Genomic DNA, 15,218 nt, shown 5'->3' with positions numbered 1-15,218 from the left:
GAGGGGTGTATCATTGTACAGTTATGTAAATGATGGTTCTGCATAAGAGGGGTTTATTGATGTTTGATTCCATTTTAGATGACCGAGATGATGGAGAGCGCTGTGAAATCCTTTGAAGATTTGGAGTTCCAGCAACTGGAGAGAGAAAGCAGTCGAGAAGAGGAGAGAGAGTCCTCACTCAGACAGATCTCACAGAACATATCCAAAAAGCAAAATGAGTTGAACAAAAGGAAGGTGAGATTACGTCATAAAAAACTTTATCCATAAAAAGATAGAACGTAGCGCAATCCAGGCAGGTTTACGAATACACAAAGGTGATTATTAAGCTATAACAATGTTTCGGGCAACATTGGAGCTTTATTGAGCTGTGTTACAGATTGTGAGCAAGGCGCTCTATCGATCTGTGTACTGTACATAATTATTTTAATCTGGAGAATATAGTTATGTTATTTGTGTATCTGTAAAGTTGTCTTTTTATCTATTACTGTCCTGTCTGATCACACAAGTACTATGCAGCTTGGCTGAATGTTCAGTCCACTGTGGACTGCGCTACTGAACCCTTATGGCGCCCTAGAGTATAAAACATAATATATGTAATGCAGAAGTGTCCGGTAGTCCTATTCATAGCGTCAGCGGCACACATACAATCTCAATGGTGAATGTGAACTGAAATGTACGATTTGCATCAGTGAGTTTGGCGTGTTCTAGGATAGGAGTGTATTTTACTTGCAAATGACTGCATGTTTGGTTACTAAGCGAGCTGTAAGTGGTTGGTAGAAACTAGAGATGTGCACGGACTCTCATGTTTTGGTTCCAATTCATTGTGTTTTGCTTTTGGCAAAACCACCGTCAAGTGTTTTGGTTCGAATCCGGTTTTTATGCACGGTTAAAAACTAATAAAAAACGATAAGCATTGCTAAAAATCGATAAAAAAAGCTAATCATGTCATTTTATGCAATCCAAAACCCGAAATTCGGATTTAATATCCAAATTCCGAAGTACGGGAAGATCCAAACCGGGACTCTCCTCTGTAGATCCGGACTGGTTTTTGGTTCAGTCCGAATCCAGAAAATTCGGGTGGACTCAGATTTATGGAGAATCGAACCGCACATCTCTAATAGAAACATGTATCGTGTCTTATCACCTTTTAAAATCTGTTTTACATTCATGATACAGGACAAAGTTCTGCGCTTGGAAGAACAGGTACGGGGCGCAGAGGAGCAGGCGCAGGACGAGAGGCTGAGAATCCGGGAGGAGAACACACGAGTCTTCCAGTCTCTGAATAAGGTATCTATAAGAGGGTGACAGTGATGCCAGGTATATATTTGGGAAATAGTCTCTATCGCCAAATACGTGACTCAGAGGTATATGTAAAATCTGGAATCCACTTCCAGGCTGAGCGGATGACCCAGGCGCGTTGCCTGTCATGTCGGGTTTTACATTAAGTAAGGGGATTCCAGTAGTATTTGTAAGTGGCAGGAACTAATCCAGTGAAACTAATTCTCAACCACAAAAGACACATCTAACCAGAATACATGTTATCCCCCCCCCTCCCCTTCCTTCAGCCTTTACGAATGTTTATGGTAGGTGGGCTCTGATGTTCTTCTGAGAATAGGAAGGACGCGTACATGGATTTTAAATGTTAATTTAACATTGTCACGATTCAGAAATCCCATTTCACCTTAATCTTCCAAACAATGAATGAATGGGAAGAGGTCTTAGTGCCAGATCACTGAGTGAGTGCATCACGCCCGGCATACCCCGAGCTGGGAAACAGCAGCCAGACACCCCCACCAGGGCTCCTTATACTGAGCAGGAGAGGACTCTTGATTTATTAAGGAATAAATTCCAATTAATTTCTTCTGTAGATTGCCTTCCCCTGCCACCAGCTGAGCTATTTAAGCAATACAAGGCTCCTAATGAATGGGGTGATTGTTAATTGTGGGGCTTTCAGTACTTTTTTATTTTTATTTTATTTTATATTTTTTTAACACCAACAGCGCCATCTACAGGCTGTACTTAGGAACTGCATTCCATCGTAACTTGGAAATTAATTATAGATTAATAACCTGATATATAAATGTGTTATCAGCAGAAAGAGGTATAAACAGTTGTATTTACCTATCTTAAAAGAAAATGTATAAAAAATGCAGAAAAATTTACATTCTGTAGTTTTCCGAGCAGTTTGGGGAGGTAATTTTTACTACTTTCTACACCTCCATCTTCGAACCCTGCTAGTGATATATGTGATGTGCAGATTATATACTTCTTATAATTGGGTGCAGCCTACATGCTGAGTTTATTACAATATCACGTTTAGACTGTATAAATGTTCTGACACGTCCAGGGTTGCACTGTGGGATTGTGCATTTGTGCATTGTAGAGAGCATGCAGCAATTACAGTATATTTATGTCCTTATTTTAAGGAGAAAGATCGCTTGATGGCCCTTAGTGCATTGTGTGGGAAGGACTCTGACCAGCAGGACGGGAGGGAGAGCACCCCAAAAAAGGTGAGAAGACATCCCATTCTGACTCCTCGTCCTCTTCTCTACTATGGCTCTCTCTTTCTTTTCTAGGGCTGTCTCTTTTCCTTTCTCTCCCTCTCCTCCTTTGCGGTTGTTTCATATGGAGAACGTCAAAACACAAAGGATAAAGTTTTGCGTTTATGATGCATTTTTATTAGTATTATATTGGGAGCCCTGCTCAGTGCTTGCACACATTAAAACTGAGAATGCACTGACCTGTAAGATAATTACTGTATACACAGGCACTGTAAAAGTTTACCATACTTACAGATAGTTTTTGCTAGTTTTAAAGGGAGGCTAAATATGAAAGCGTATCCACTCTAGAAAGACACTGTGAAACAGCCACATTCAGTGGTGGTATGGTTTTCATGCAGCGACAGGAGTTATGAGAATTTAACGGTTAACATTAATCCTTTAGATTGTAAGCTCTCACGAGCAGGGCCCTCTTCCCTGTATGTGATTTTAATTCTCTTACTTAAATTATCTTCTGCTCCATACTACCTTCAACAGCACCAAATCCCTCAGTTTTCTGCCACCGTGATACTTATCTCAGTGTCATCTGCTGATGCAGCTATTTTTATATACCCTGTACTTGTCCTATATTGTCTTCAGCTGTAAGTCACTGTTTTCTTGTTTTACTTATATGTTAATGTACTGTGTAATTGGGCGCTGGGGATCCCTTGTGGCGCCATATAACTGAAGGTCAATAATAATTATAACTACTTCAGTGTAAACTATGCTTTCTCCCAAAAGGTTCCCTCGCCTTCAATTACGGACGTATTTTTGTATTTTTGTCAAGGAGTGCCACTGCCCCCTAGTGTTTTTTTTTTTGTATTATATAGTAAGTATTATTATTATTATTAATAATAATAATAATTTATTTTTTGATCAGCCTCAAAATGTCTTTTATTCATACAAATTTTTCTGAATGTTAAATGGTGCTCCAGCCAATAAGCTCCTAACTGTCATTTTTCAAACACAAAACCGTTAGGAGCTGATTGGTTGTAGCACCATTTAACATTCGTAACGAGTGATAACAAGAATATCAGTCTGTGATAAATCTGCCCCTTATACCCCTTTCACACCAAAATATGCAGGGTCTTACCCGGGATCATGCAGGGACATTCCCTGGTAAGACTCCTTGCATACCGCAGTCGGCTGCTCGGCATATTGCCGGGTTCCTGACGTCAGCGGTGACGCGGCGGGGGCTGCGCAAGAGATCACATGATCTCCAAGCGCCGCCTGTACATAGAGAGTGAATGGGAGCCGGAGTGCATTGACCCGGCTCCCGTTCACACTGACCAGGTTCCCGGGAAGATCCCGGGACCAACCCTGGTCGATTGCAGGGTTGAAATGCTGGGGCATGAGTCCCAGGATTTTGTCCCGGAACCCGTTCACACTGAGAAATTTCCCGGGTTGATGCGCGTTCATGTGCAATAACCCGGGAAATTTTGGTCTGTGTAAAAGGGGTATGAGTGCTCTGTGCTAAATGAAATTATTATGGTGAGATACAGTGCAGGGCATCGTCACGCACCTGCTGGCTGTTAGGAAGTACTGCACCCATTAGGGAGTTCAGTAAAATGCTTACATTGGAAGTGTCTTTATTTTAAGCAGCCAGAAGGCGTGCACCCTCTGAGCTGGAAGCACCAAATACATGTAATATATATGAAAACGAATGGGCAAAATATAAATAAAAACAAATGTTCTATATGAAAACGAATGGGCAAAATACATTCCAGTATAATATCCCCCTGTGTCTTCTCCACTCAGTAGCCATTCAGCAAGCCACATGTGAACTGCCCACAGGTATTGGATGTTGGTTATTTATCTCTAGATGGTCGCATTGACTACCATTATTATTTGTTTTTCTCTGACGTCCTAGTGGATGCTGGGACTCCGTCAGGACCATGGGGAATAGCGGCTCCGCAGGAGACAGGGCACAAAATTTAAAAGTTTGACCACTAGGTGGTGTGTACTGGCTCCTCCCCCTATGACCCTCCTCCAAGCCTCAGTTAGGTTTTTGTGCCCGTCCGAGCAGGGTGCACTCTAGGTGGCTCTCATAAAGAGCTGCTTAGAGTAAAAGTTTTGATAGGTTTCTTATTTTCAGTGAGTCCTGCTGGCAACAGGCTCACTGCAACGAGGGACCTAGGGGAGAAGGAGTGAACTCACCTGCGTGCAGGATGGATTTGCTTCTTAGGCTACTGGACACTAGCTCCAGAGGGACGATCACAGGTACAGCCTGGATGGGTCACCGGAGCCGCGCCGCCGACCCCCTTGCAGATGCCGAAGTAAGAAGAGGTCCAGAAACCGGCGGCTGAAGGCTTTTCAGTCTTCATGAGGTAGCGCACAGCACTGCAGCTGTGCGCCATTGCGCTCAGGCACACTTCACACCAGCGGTCACTGAGGGTGCAGGGCGCTGGGGGGGGCGCCCTGGGCAGCAATGAGATTACCTTTCTGGCTAAAAAGAATACATCACATATAGTCCCTGAGGCTATATGGATGTATTTCACCCCTGCCAGGTCTCAGAAAAACCGGGAGAAGAGCCCGCCGGAATAGGGGGCGGGGCCTATCTCCTCAGCACACAGCGCCATTTTCCTACACAGCTCCGCTGCTAGGAAGGCTCCCAGGCTCTCCCCTGCACTGCACTACAGAAACAGGGTAAAAAACAGAGAGGGGGGGCATTTTTTGGCGATATTATATATATTTAAGCAGCTATAAGGAAACAACACTTATATAAGGTTGTTCCTATATAATTATAGCGCTTTGGTGTGTGCTGGCAAACTCTCCCTCTGTCTCCCCAAAGGGCTAGTGGGGTCCTGTCTTCTATCAGAGCATTCCCTGTGTGTCTGCTGTGTGTCGGTACGTGTGTGTCGACATGTATGAGGACGATGTTGGTGTGGAGGCGGAGCAATTGCCGGTAATGGTGATGTCACCCCCTAGGGAGTCGACACCGGAATGGATGGCTTTGTTTATGGAATTACGTGATAATGTCAGCACGCTGCAAAAGTCGGTTGACGACATGAGACGGCCGACAAACCAATTAGCACCTGTACAGGCGTCTCAAACACCGTCAGGGGCTGTAAAACGCCCTTTGCCTCAGTCGGTCGACACAGACCCAGACACGGACACCGAATCTAGTGTCGACGGTGAAGAAACGAACGTATTTTCCAGTAGGGCCACACGTTATATGATCACGGCAATGAAGGAGACTTTGCATATCTCTGATACTGCAAGTACCACAAAAAGGGGTATTATGTGGGGTCTGAAAAAACTACCTGTAGTTTTTCCTGAATCAGAGAAATTGAATGACGTGTGTGATGAACCGTGGGTTACCCCTGATAAAAAACTGCTAATTTCAAAGAAGTTATTGGCATTATACCCTTTCCCGCCAGAGGTTAGGGCGCGCTGGGAAACACCCCCTAGGGTGGACAAGGCGCTCACACGTTTATCCAAACAAGTGGCGTTACCGTCTCCTGATACGGCCGCCCTCAAGGATCCAGCTGATAGGAGGCTGGAAAATACTCTAAAAAGTATATACACACATACTGGTGTTATACTGCGACCAGCAATCGCCTCAGCCTGGATGTGCAGTGCTGGGGTGGCTTGGTCGGAGTCCCTGACTGAAAATAGGGACAGTATTTTATTGACTATAGAGCAATTAAAGGATGCATTCCTTTATATGCGAGATGCACAGAGAGATATCTGCACTCTGGCATCAAGAGTAAGTGCGATGTCCATATCTGCCAGAAGAAGGTAAGAGACTGCACCAAGCAGCCCCTTCCCAGGAGCAGAAGTCCTCCCCGGCTTCTGCAAAGGCCTCCGCATGACGCTAGGACCTTACAAGCGGACTCAGGGGCGGTGGGGGGTCGCCTCAAGAATTTCAGCGCACAGTGGGCTCACTCGCAGGTGGACCCCTGGATCCTGCGGGTAGTATCTCAGGGTTACAGGTTGGAATTCGAGAAGTCTCCCCCTCGCCGGTTCCTAAAGTCTGCTTTGCCAACGTCTCCCTCCGACAGGGCGACGGTATTGGAAGCCATTCACAAGCTGTATTCTCAGCAGGTGATAGTCAAGGTACCCCTTCTACAACAGGGAAAGGGGTATTACTCCACGCTATTTGTGGTACCGAAGCCGGACGGCTCGGTAAGACCTATTTTAAATCTGAAATCTCTGAACCTGTACATACAAAAATTCAAGTTCAAGATGGAGTCACTCGGAGCAGTGATAGCGAATCTGGAAGAAGGGGATTTTATGGTGTCCTTGGACATCAAGGATGCTTACCTTCATGTCCCAATTTGCCCTTCACACCAAGGGTTCCTCAGGTTCGTGGTACAAAACTGTCATTATCAGTTTCAGACGCTGCCGTTTGTATTGTCCACGGCACCCAGGGTCTTTACCAAGGTGATGGCCGAAATGATGATCCTTCTTCGAAGAGAAGGCGTATTAATTATCCCTTACTTGGACGATCTCCTGATAAGGGCAAGATCCAGAGAACAGCTGGAGGTCGGAGTAGCACTAACTCAAGTAGTGCTCCAACAGCACGGGTGGATTCTGAATTTTCCAAAATCCCAACTGATCCCGACGACACGTCTGCTGTTCCTAGGGATGATTCTGGACACTGTTCAGAAAAAGGTATTTCTTCCAGAGGAGAAAGCCAGGGAGTTATCCGAACTAGTCAGGAACCTCCTAAAACCAGGGACAGTGTCTGTGCATCAATGCACAAGAGTCCTGGGAAAAATGGTGGCTTCTTACGAAGCGATTCCATTCGGCAGATTCCATGCACGAATTTTTCAGTGGGATCTGCTAGACAAATGGTCCGGATCGCATCTGCAGATGCATCAGCGGATAAAATTGTCGACAAGGACAAGGGTCTCTCTGCTATGGTGGTTGCAGAGTGCTCATCTGTTAGAGGGCCGCAGATTCGGCATACAGAACTGGGTCCTAGTGACCACGGATGCCAGCCTGAGAGGCTGGGGAGCGGTCACGCAAGGAAGAAACTTCCAGGGCGTGTGGTCAAGCCTGGAAACGTCTCTTCACATAAATATACTGGAACTAAGAGCAATCTACAATGCTCTAAGCCTGGCAAAACCTCTGCTTCAGGGTCAGCCGGTGTTGATCCAGTCGGACAACATCACGGCAGTCGCCCACGTAAACAGACAGGGCGGCACAAGAAGCAGGAGGGCAATGGCAGAAGCTGCAAGGATTCTTCGCTGGGCGGAAAATCATGTGATAGCACTGTCGGCAGTGTTCATTCCGGGAGTGGACAACTGGGAAGCAGACTTCCTCAGCAGACACGATCTTCACCCGGGAGAGTGGGGACTTCATCCAGAAGTCTTCCACATGATTGTGGTCCATTGGGAAAGACCAATGGTGGACATGATGGCGTCCCGCCTCAACAAAAAACTGGACAGGTATTGCGCCAGGTCAAGAGATCCTCAGGCAATAGCTGTGGACGCTCTGGTAACACCATGGGTGTACCAGTCAGTGTATGTGTTCCCTCCTCTGCCTCTCATACCCAAGGTACTGAGAATTATACGGCAAAGGGGAGTAAGAACGATACTAGTGGCTCCGGACTGGCCAAGAAGGACTTGGTACCCGGAACTTCAGGAGATGCTCACGGAAGATCCGTGGCCTCTACCTCTAAGAAGGGATCTGCTTCAGCAGGGACCGTGTCTATTCCAAGACTTACCGCGGCTGCGTTTGACGGCATGGCGGTTGAACGCCGGATCCTAAAGGAAAAAGGCATTCCGGAAGAGGTCATCCCTACCCTGGTCAAAGCCAGGAAGGAGGTGACTGCACAACATTATCACCGCATTTGGAGAAAATATGTTGCATGGTGTGAGGCCAGGAAGGCCCCGACAGAGGAATTTCAACTGGGTCGATTCCTACATTTCCTGCAAACAGGATTATCTATGGGCCTCAAATTAGGGTCTATTAAGGTTCAAATTTCGGCCCTGTCGATTTTCTTCCAGAAAGAATTGGCTTCAGTTCCTAAAGTCCAGACTTTTGTAAAAGGAGTACTACATATACAGCCCCCGGTTGTGCCCCCAGTGGCACCGTGGGATCTCAATGTAGTTTTGGATTTTCTCAAATCCCATTGGTTTGAGCCACTCAAATCGGTAGATTTGAAATATCTTACATGGAAAGTAACCATGCTACTGGCTCTGGCTTCAGCCAGGAGAGTGTCAGAGGGCTTTGTCGTATAAAAGCCCATATCTGATTTTCCATTCGGACAGGGCAGAATTGAGGACGTGTCCTCATTTTCTGCCTAAGGTGGTATCAGCGTTTCACCTGAACCAGCCTATTGTGGTGCCTGCGGCTACTAGCGATTTGGAGGATTCCAAGTTGCTGGACGTTGTCAGAGCATTGAAAATATATATTTCAAGGACGGCTGGAGTCAGAAAATCTGACTCGCTGTTTATACTATATACACCCAACAAGATGGGTGCTCCTGCTTCTAAGCAGACGATTGCTCGTTGGATTTGTAGCACAATTCAACTGGCACATTCTGTGGCAGGCCTGCCACAGCCTAAATCTGTCAATGCCCACTCCACAAGGAAGGTGGGCTCATCTTGGGCGGCTGCCCGAGGGGTCTCGGCATTACAACTCTGCCGAGCAGCTACGTGGTCAGGGGAGAACACGTTTGTAAAATTCTACAAATTTGATACCCTGGCTAAGGAGGACCTGGAGTTCTCTCATTCGGTGCTGCAGAGTCATCCGCACTCTCCCGCCCGTTTGGGAGCTTTGGTATAATCCCCATGGTCCTGACGGAGTCCCAGCATCCACTAGGACGTCAGAGAAAATAAGAATTTACTTACCGATAAATCTATTTCTCATAGTCCGTAGTGGATGCTGGGCGCCCATCCCAAGTGCGGATTGTCTGCAATACTTGTACATAGTTATTGTTACAAAAAAATCGGGTTGTTTATTGTTGTGAGCCATCTTTTCAGAGGCTCCTACGTTATCATACTGTTAACTGGGTTCAGATCACAAGTTGTACGGTGTGATTGGTGTGGCTGGTATGAGTCTTACCCGGGATTCAAAATCCTTCCTTATTGTGTACGCTCGTCCGGGCACAGTATCCTAACTGAGGCTTGGAGGAGGGTCATAGGGGGAGGAGCCAGTACACACCACCTAGTGGTCAAACTTTTAAATTTTGTGCCCTGTCTCCTGCGGAGCCGCTATTCCCCATGGTCCTGACGGAGTCCCAGCATCCACTACGGACTATGAGAAATAGATTTATCGGTAAGTAAAATCTTATTTTTTCCCATTAATTTTAATGTCCAGTATTCTCAGGATGGGGAATTATTATGCAGATGAATGTATGTCTGTTTGTGCACAGTACCAGTCTGTCCTGCAGTCCAGACTTTCCAGGTCCATCTTGAATCCTTCTCATGTGCTGTTCTACATTTTACACTAGGCGCTCCAGAGAACCTCTAGCCTGCCCAAAAGAAGGGGAAATGCGCCATTCGTCCGGCAGTCTGACCGCCCAGTATCGCTCCACGGAAGCAGTGAGTGACCAGTCCTTCCCTTCCTGACCTCCCAAATCTCATTTCTTTAGTTGTTAGTGCTTTTTTATTTTGCTTAAATGCAGTTATAAAGGCAGCGGATTGAACGATTCATGGATTTTCAGACTTTGCAATAAGATGTGAATTCGCTTTGGTCAAAATTCTGAAGAATCCACCCACTAACCTACGAGCAGAGTTTTAATATGCATCCGCAACAGAGGCGGCCAGTGTTTGGGCTGATCCAATGTCCATGGAAATGAAGTCTATCAGTCCCCTGGGGGGGCTAGTGGACTCACTGAGGCACGAGGCACAATGTGACTGCGTATTGATAGGATGCAGTTGTGGGACCATTGGCTCAGCGCATAAAAATTGAGTTTCTTCTGTGTGTGTGTGTGTGTGTGTGTGTGTGTGTGTGTGTGTGTGTGTGTGTGTGTGTGTGTGTGTGTGTGTACGTAACACCTTATTCTAAAATACACTTCAAGATTTAGGTATCTATTTACTAAGCCTTGGAAAGAGATAAAGTGGACGGAGATAAAGTACCAGCCAACCAGCTCCTAACTGTCATTTGTCGAACCACAGCCTGTAACATGGCAGTGAGGAGCTGATTGGCTGGTAAAGTGTGGCTTATCCTCTCTAAATGTAAAAAAAAATGGAAGTATTGCCTTGACAGAACCTGGGATGGACACAGGAATAAGATAACATTTTATAGGTAGTAAAGGATTTACTGCTTTCCCATACACCATGCTTCATCAAGCCTTTAAAATATGGGCGGCAACCAAATTGAGAAACGCATTGTCTTTTACTATATATAATATCTACTTTGTTGTAATAAGCTAAACTGACGAGAACTTGAATTCCTGGTTGAAAGAATAATTACTAGGACAATGTATTCCTGCACTTGCTCTGCTGAGATAACAGAACATGGAATTCCCTTGGAATTCCCTACTGCCAGCCGCCACCTGTGCAGGTACAGTCGTATTAGATGGTGGCTGCGTTCTGTTTATTTGAGATAAGCATTTTGCACTTTGTACCTGCATACTTTTTACCGAAGGCGGTGAGAATAGTTATGTTGACTTTCTGTATCTGTATGTTTGCTATAATATGTAGAACTATTATTAGGTGTGATGATCTCTGTGTGTATGAGTCGGTCAATAAAATGACTAAAGGGAAAATGCCTTTGGTTTGTTGTTGCAGCGTGTTTGGAAAGTGCCGGCCTGGCACTACACCTTGCCGTGTGCTCCAGCAGCTCCGGCGGTAAGATTGCCTTAGCCATCAGCCCCAATCTTCAGATTGCTCGGAGCAGGAATCTGCAAGGAGAGGACAGACGGTCTAGCGGTGGAAGGGTTCAGAACGGTCTTCCCAGACTACCTCTTACATACGGGTAATCATGACATACGTGTTCATCTGTGTGTTTTACGTGGACAACGTTTTTTTTATTTTACCTTTTCCCACAACTAGAAGAACAGGAGGCCCCTGTAACTGTTCAGTTGGTGCTGACACAGGAGATGCCTGTGTTAGTGAAATATGGGGTCACCTGGGGGCATGAGACCCTGCTGTACTGATAGCTGGAGGGGTTTGCAATTAAATATTCAATGTTGGGCTTAGTGTCCGATTCTTATCTGTAGCGCATTGTATAGTATTTCCTCTCTGCCTGGTGTCTAATACTGATGAAATGAAGCAAGTCGTTTTGCATACCTTGTACCTTTTATATGGTGCTGCGGCATTGTACCAGTACTCTATATGGTGCTGCGGCCTTGTTCCAGTACTCTATATGGTGCTGCGGCCTTGTTCCGGTACTCCCTATGGTGCTGCGGCCTTGTACCTGTATTCTATATGATGCTGCTGCCTTGTACTGATTCCTTTTAAATGGTGTTGCAACCTTGTACCTGTACTCCCTATGGTGCTGCGGCCTTGTACCTGTATTTTATATGGTTTTCCAGCATTGTACTGGTATTCTATATGGTGCTTTCAGCATTGTACTGATGCTCTATAATATTATTATTATTATTATTATCATCAGTTATTTATATAGCGCACACATATTCCGCAGTGCTGTACAGAGAAATATGGTGCTGTGGCATTGTACAGGTACTCAATATGATGCTGCAACATTGTACTGATACACTATATGGTGCTTTGACATTGTACTGATATGCTATATGGTGCTGCAGCATTATACCGGTACTCTATATGGTGCTGCGGCATTGTACTGGTACTCTATATGGTGCTGCGGCATTGTACTGATACTCTATATGGCGCTGTGATATTGTATTGATACGCTATATGGTGCTGCGGCATTGTACCGGTACTCTATATGGTGCTGCAGCATTGTACTGGTACTCTATATGGTGCTGCGGCATTGTACTGGTACTCTATATGGTGCTGCAGCATTGTACTGGTACTCTATATGGTGCTGCAGCATTGTACTGGTACTCTGTATGGTGCTGTGGCATTGTACTGGTACTCTATATGGTGCTGCGGCATTGTACTGGTACTCTATATGGTGCTGCGACATTGTACTGATAGCCTATATGGTGCTGCGACATTGTACTGATACGCTATGTGGTGCTGTGTCATTGTACCGGTACTCTATATGGTGCTGCAGCATTATACTCGTAATATATATGCGGCATTGTACTCTATATGGTGATGCGACATTGTACTGATGCCCTGTATGGTGCTGTGACATTGTATTGATACGCTATATGGTGCTGCAGCATTGTACTGGTACTCTTTATGGTGTTGCGGCATTGTACCGATACTCTTTATGGTGCTGCGGCATTATACTGGTACTCTATATGGTGCTGCAACATTGTACTGATACTCTATATGGGGATGCGACATTGTACCGATACTCTATATGGTGCTGCAGCATTGTACCGGTACTCTATATGGTGCTGCGGCATTGTACTGATACTCTTTATGGTGCTACAGCATTGTACCGGTACTCTAAATGGTGCTGCGGCATTGTACTGATACTCTTTATGGTGCTACAGCATTGTAACGGTACTCTAAATGGTGCTGCGGCATTGAACTGATACTCTTTATGGTTCTACAGCATTGTACCGGTACTCTAAATGGTGCTGCGACATTGTACTGGTACTCTATATGGTGCTGCGGCATTGTACTGGTACTCTAAATGGTGCTGCGACATTGTACTGGCACTCTTTATGGTGCTGTGACATTGTACTGATACGCTATATGGTGCTGTGGCATTGTACCGGTACTCTATATGGTGCTGCGGGAGGTGTCCTATGTCTTGTATACTGTATACAGTGCCGCAGTAGGTGTCACATAACCTTTAAACCAACAGTCACTGTAGCCATTATTTTGGAAGCAGTTTATTCTTTGGGGGAGATTCAATTGTTTGAATAGTCAGTTGGGAATCTGTTTTTTCCTATCTAATAAACAGGAAAAAACAAACACCCAACCGACTTTTCAAACATTTGAAATCCCCCCATTGAAACATATCTGCTCTCACATTTCCCATTTTTGTTGGCCCATCCTTGTTGACACTGATGGCATGGGTGTATCTGTAATCGGTGCAAGGTGTGCTTGCACACAGGCTCCTAAGTCCAGGAGGGCCCACAGCTCACACCCTGCACCCATTCGCAATACTTCTAATTCGGCGCTGCAGACATCACCGGGAACATGGCGCACATACACTCTACTATTATCACTGGGAAAATGATGCCTGGTCGGAGCTTACACGGTAGGCTCCGACACAGTACAGAGGCGTCACACGAGTGTTCCCTTCTGCATGCGCTGCAAATGTAAAACCTTTCTGTTCTTTGTGGACAAAATGTAAATGATGTATTTCACAAGGACTATTGTCTGCAGTACTTCTCTTTTATTAACCTTTTTCCTTCCTTTCCCACAGACCCATGCCTAAAATAGCCGAGATAGAGCGTCAGCTCCGGGAGGCCCTGGCAGAGAAGGAGCGTCTCCTGAAGGCCAGGGTGAGCAAAATAAAAGATTTTTGGTTTTAAAGTTTTTTTTTTAATGGTTAAAAAAATTCACGACTTTGCTAAAGTATTTCTAAACCAAGTAATCTTTTATTTTATATACCGGTCCCTGTAGTCACATGCTGCTGCTGTGGCTGGAGATAATGAACCTCACCGTCAGCCGTATGGTGGGCAGAACTCATATTTACGGCTCGCTAGGAGCCAGAGAAATCACTGCGGTGGGCTGTCACATGACTGCACCAATATTCCTGAGACCGGTGTCTATTAATTCTCTCTGTTACATCCTTAATGTGTAAATGTCCAAATAGCAACGCCCAAGATCACTGTGAGCCAGCAAGGCCCGGTAGCCATATAGATCCCTGGGATGCGTCCAGATGAAGTTCAATAGACCAGCAAAAAGGTCATTGGATGCTGCATAATGGAGTACTTATTCCGGGAGTGCAGTAATCTGCCATGTAACACCTGCGTGTGCTGCTATAACCTTTATTATATAACTAGCTGATGTGCCAGGTTTCAACAGGGCACATCAGTTTTTCAACTCCTTTTTACCCCCTTAGGAGTAAAATTTTGAAAAATCCCTGCTTAGTGGGTGGCTGCAAATAACTGTCACAGTTTCCAGACCACCCAGCAGCTCACATGTTCCAGGTTACCCAGCAGGTGCATAAGGAGAGTTCACCAACTGTCACTTTTTCCAGAGCACAATGGTGATGCATTGTAAATGGCAGGCGGACGTTTTGCCACATAACTGATATTTTTCTGCAAATCTATGGACCAAGACCTTTAATTTGGTAGATGATGTGCCCTGCTCAGGTAACTGCTACATAGAAATATGGCACTCATAAAAGTCGTCATTCTGCTATTATTTACTATGGCATGATTCGCGTTGCACCATTTTTGGTACTGGCAACCATGCACTCCTATGAGTGCGTAGTGGCTGCTGTCACGTGGCACATGCATTCATAGACTCCTATACAGCCGATGTTACTGACTGCCCGCCGTCATCCAGCTCCACCACGTGCTGAGCTATACAATAGCTCTCAGGGTGCTGACCTGCCTGCGTCACATGACTGTCATCTAAGTGCTTCTGCTTTTTAGAGGCGAGTCCACGGCACAGGCTCCTTCCTCTCCGACTCGCTGACACGTCTGGGAAGCTGCACACAGCAGGTAGAGCCTATCAGTCAGCTTGTGTGTGTGTGTGTGTGTGTGTGTGTGTGTGTGTGTGT

General features: G+C 45.6%; 1 protein-coding gene across 3 annotated transcripts in view; it reads left to right on the top strand.

The window, feature by feature from the left end:
- PHLDB3 (pleckstrin homology like domain family B member 3) overlaps positions 1–15,218 on the top strand; it is an 87,080-nt gene that overhangs the window by 62,220 nt on the left and 9,642 nt on the right. For all 3 annotated transcript variants that reach the window (XM_063942475.1, XM_063942473.1, XM_063942474.1), the window contains 6 exons: positions 79–234; positions 1,177–1,287; positions 2,427–2,510; positions 9,943–10,033; positions 11,225–11,411; positions 13,911–13,989. In XM_063942475.1, coding sequence (XP_063798545.1) covers positions 79–234; positions 1,177–1,287; positions 2,427–2,510; positions 9,943–10,033; positions 11,225–11,411; positions 13,911–13,989 — 708 coding nt within the window. The remainder of the gene's footprint in view (positions 1–78; positions 235–1,176; positions 1,288–2,426; positions 2,511–9,942; positions 10,034–11,224; positions 11,412–13,910; positions 13,990–15,218) is intronic.

The sequence above is a fragment of the Pseudophryne corroboree genome, chromosome 10 (assembly GCF_028390025.1).
Source record: "Pseudophryne corroboree isolate aPseCor3 chromosome 10, aPseCor3.hap2, whole genome shotgun sequence".
Classification (NCBI taxonomy): domain Eukaryota; kingdom Metazoa; phylum Chordata; class Amphibia; order Anura; family Myobatrachidae; genus Pseudophryne; species Pseudophryne corroboree.
The sequence above is the reverse complement of the archived record's forward strand: the minus strand, read 5'-3'. Positions and strand labels throughout refer to the sequence as shown.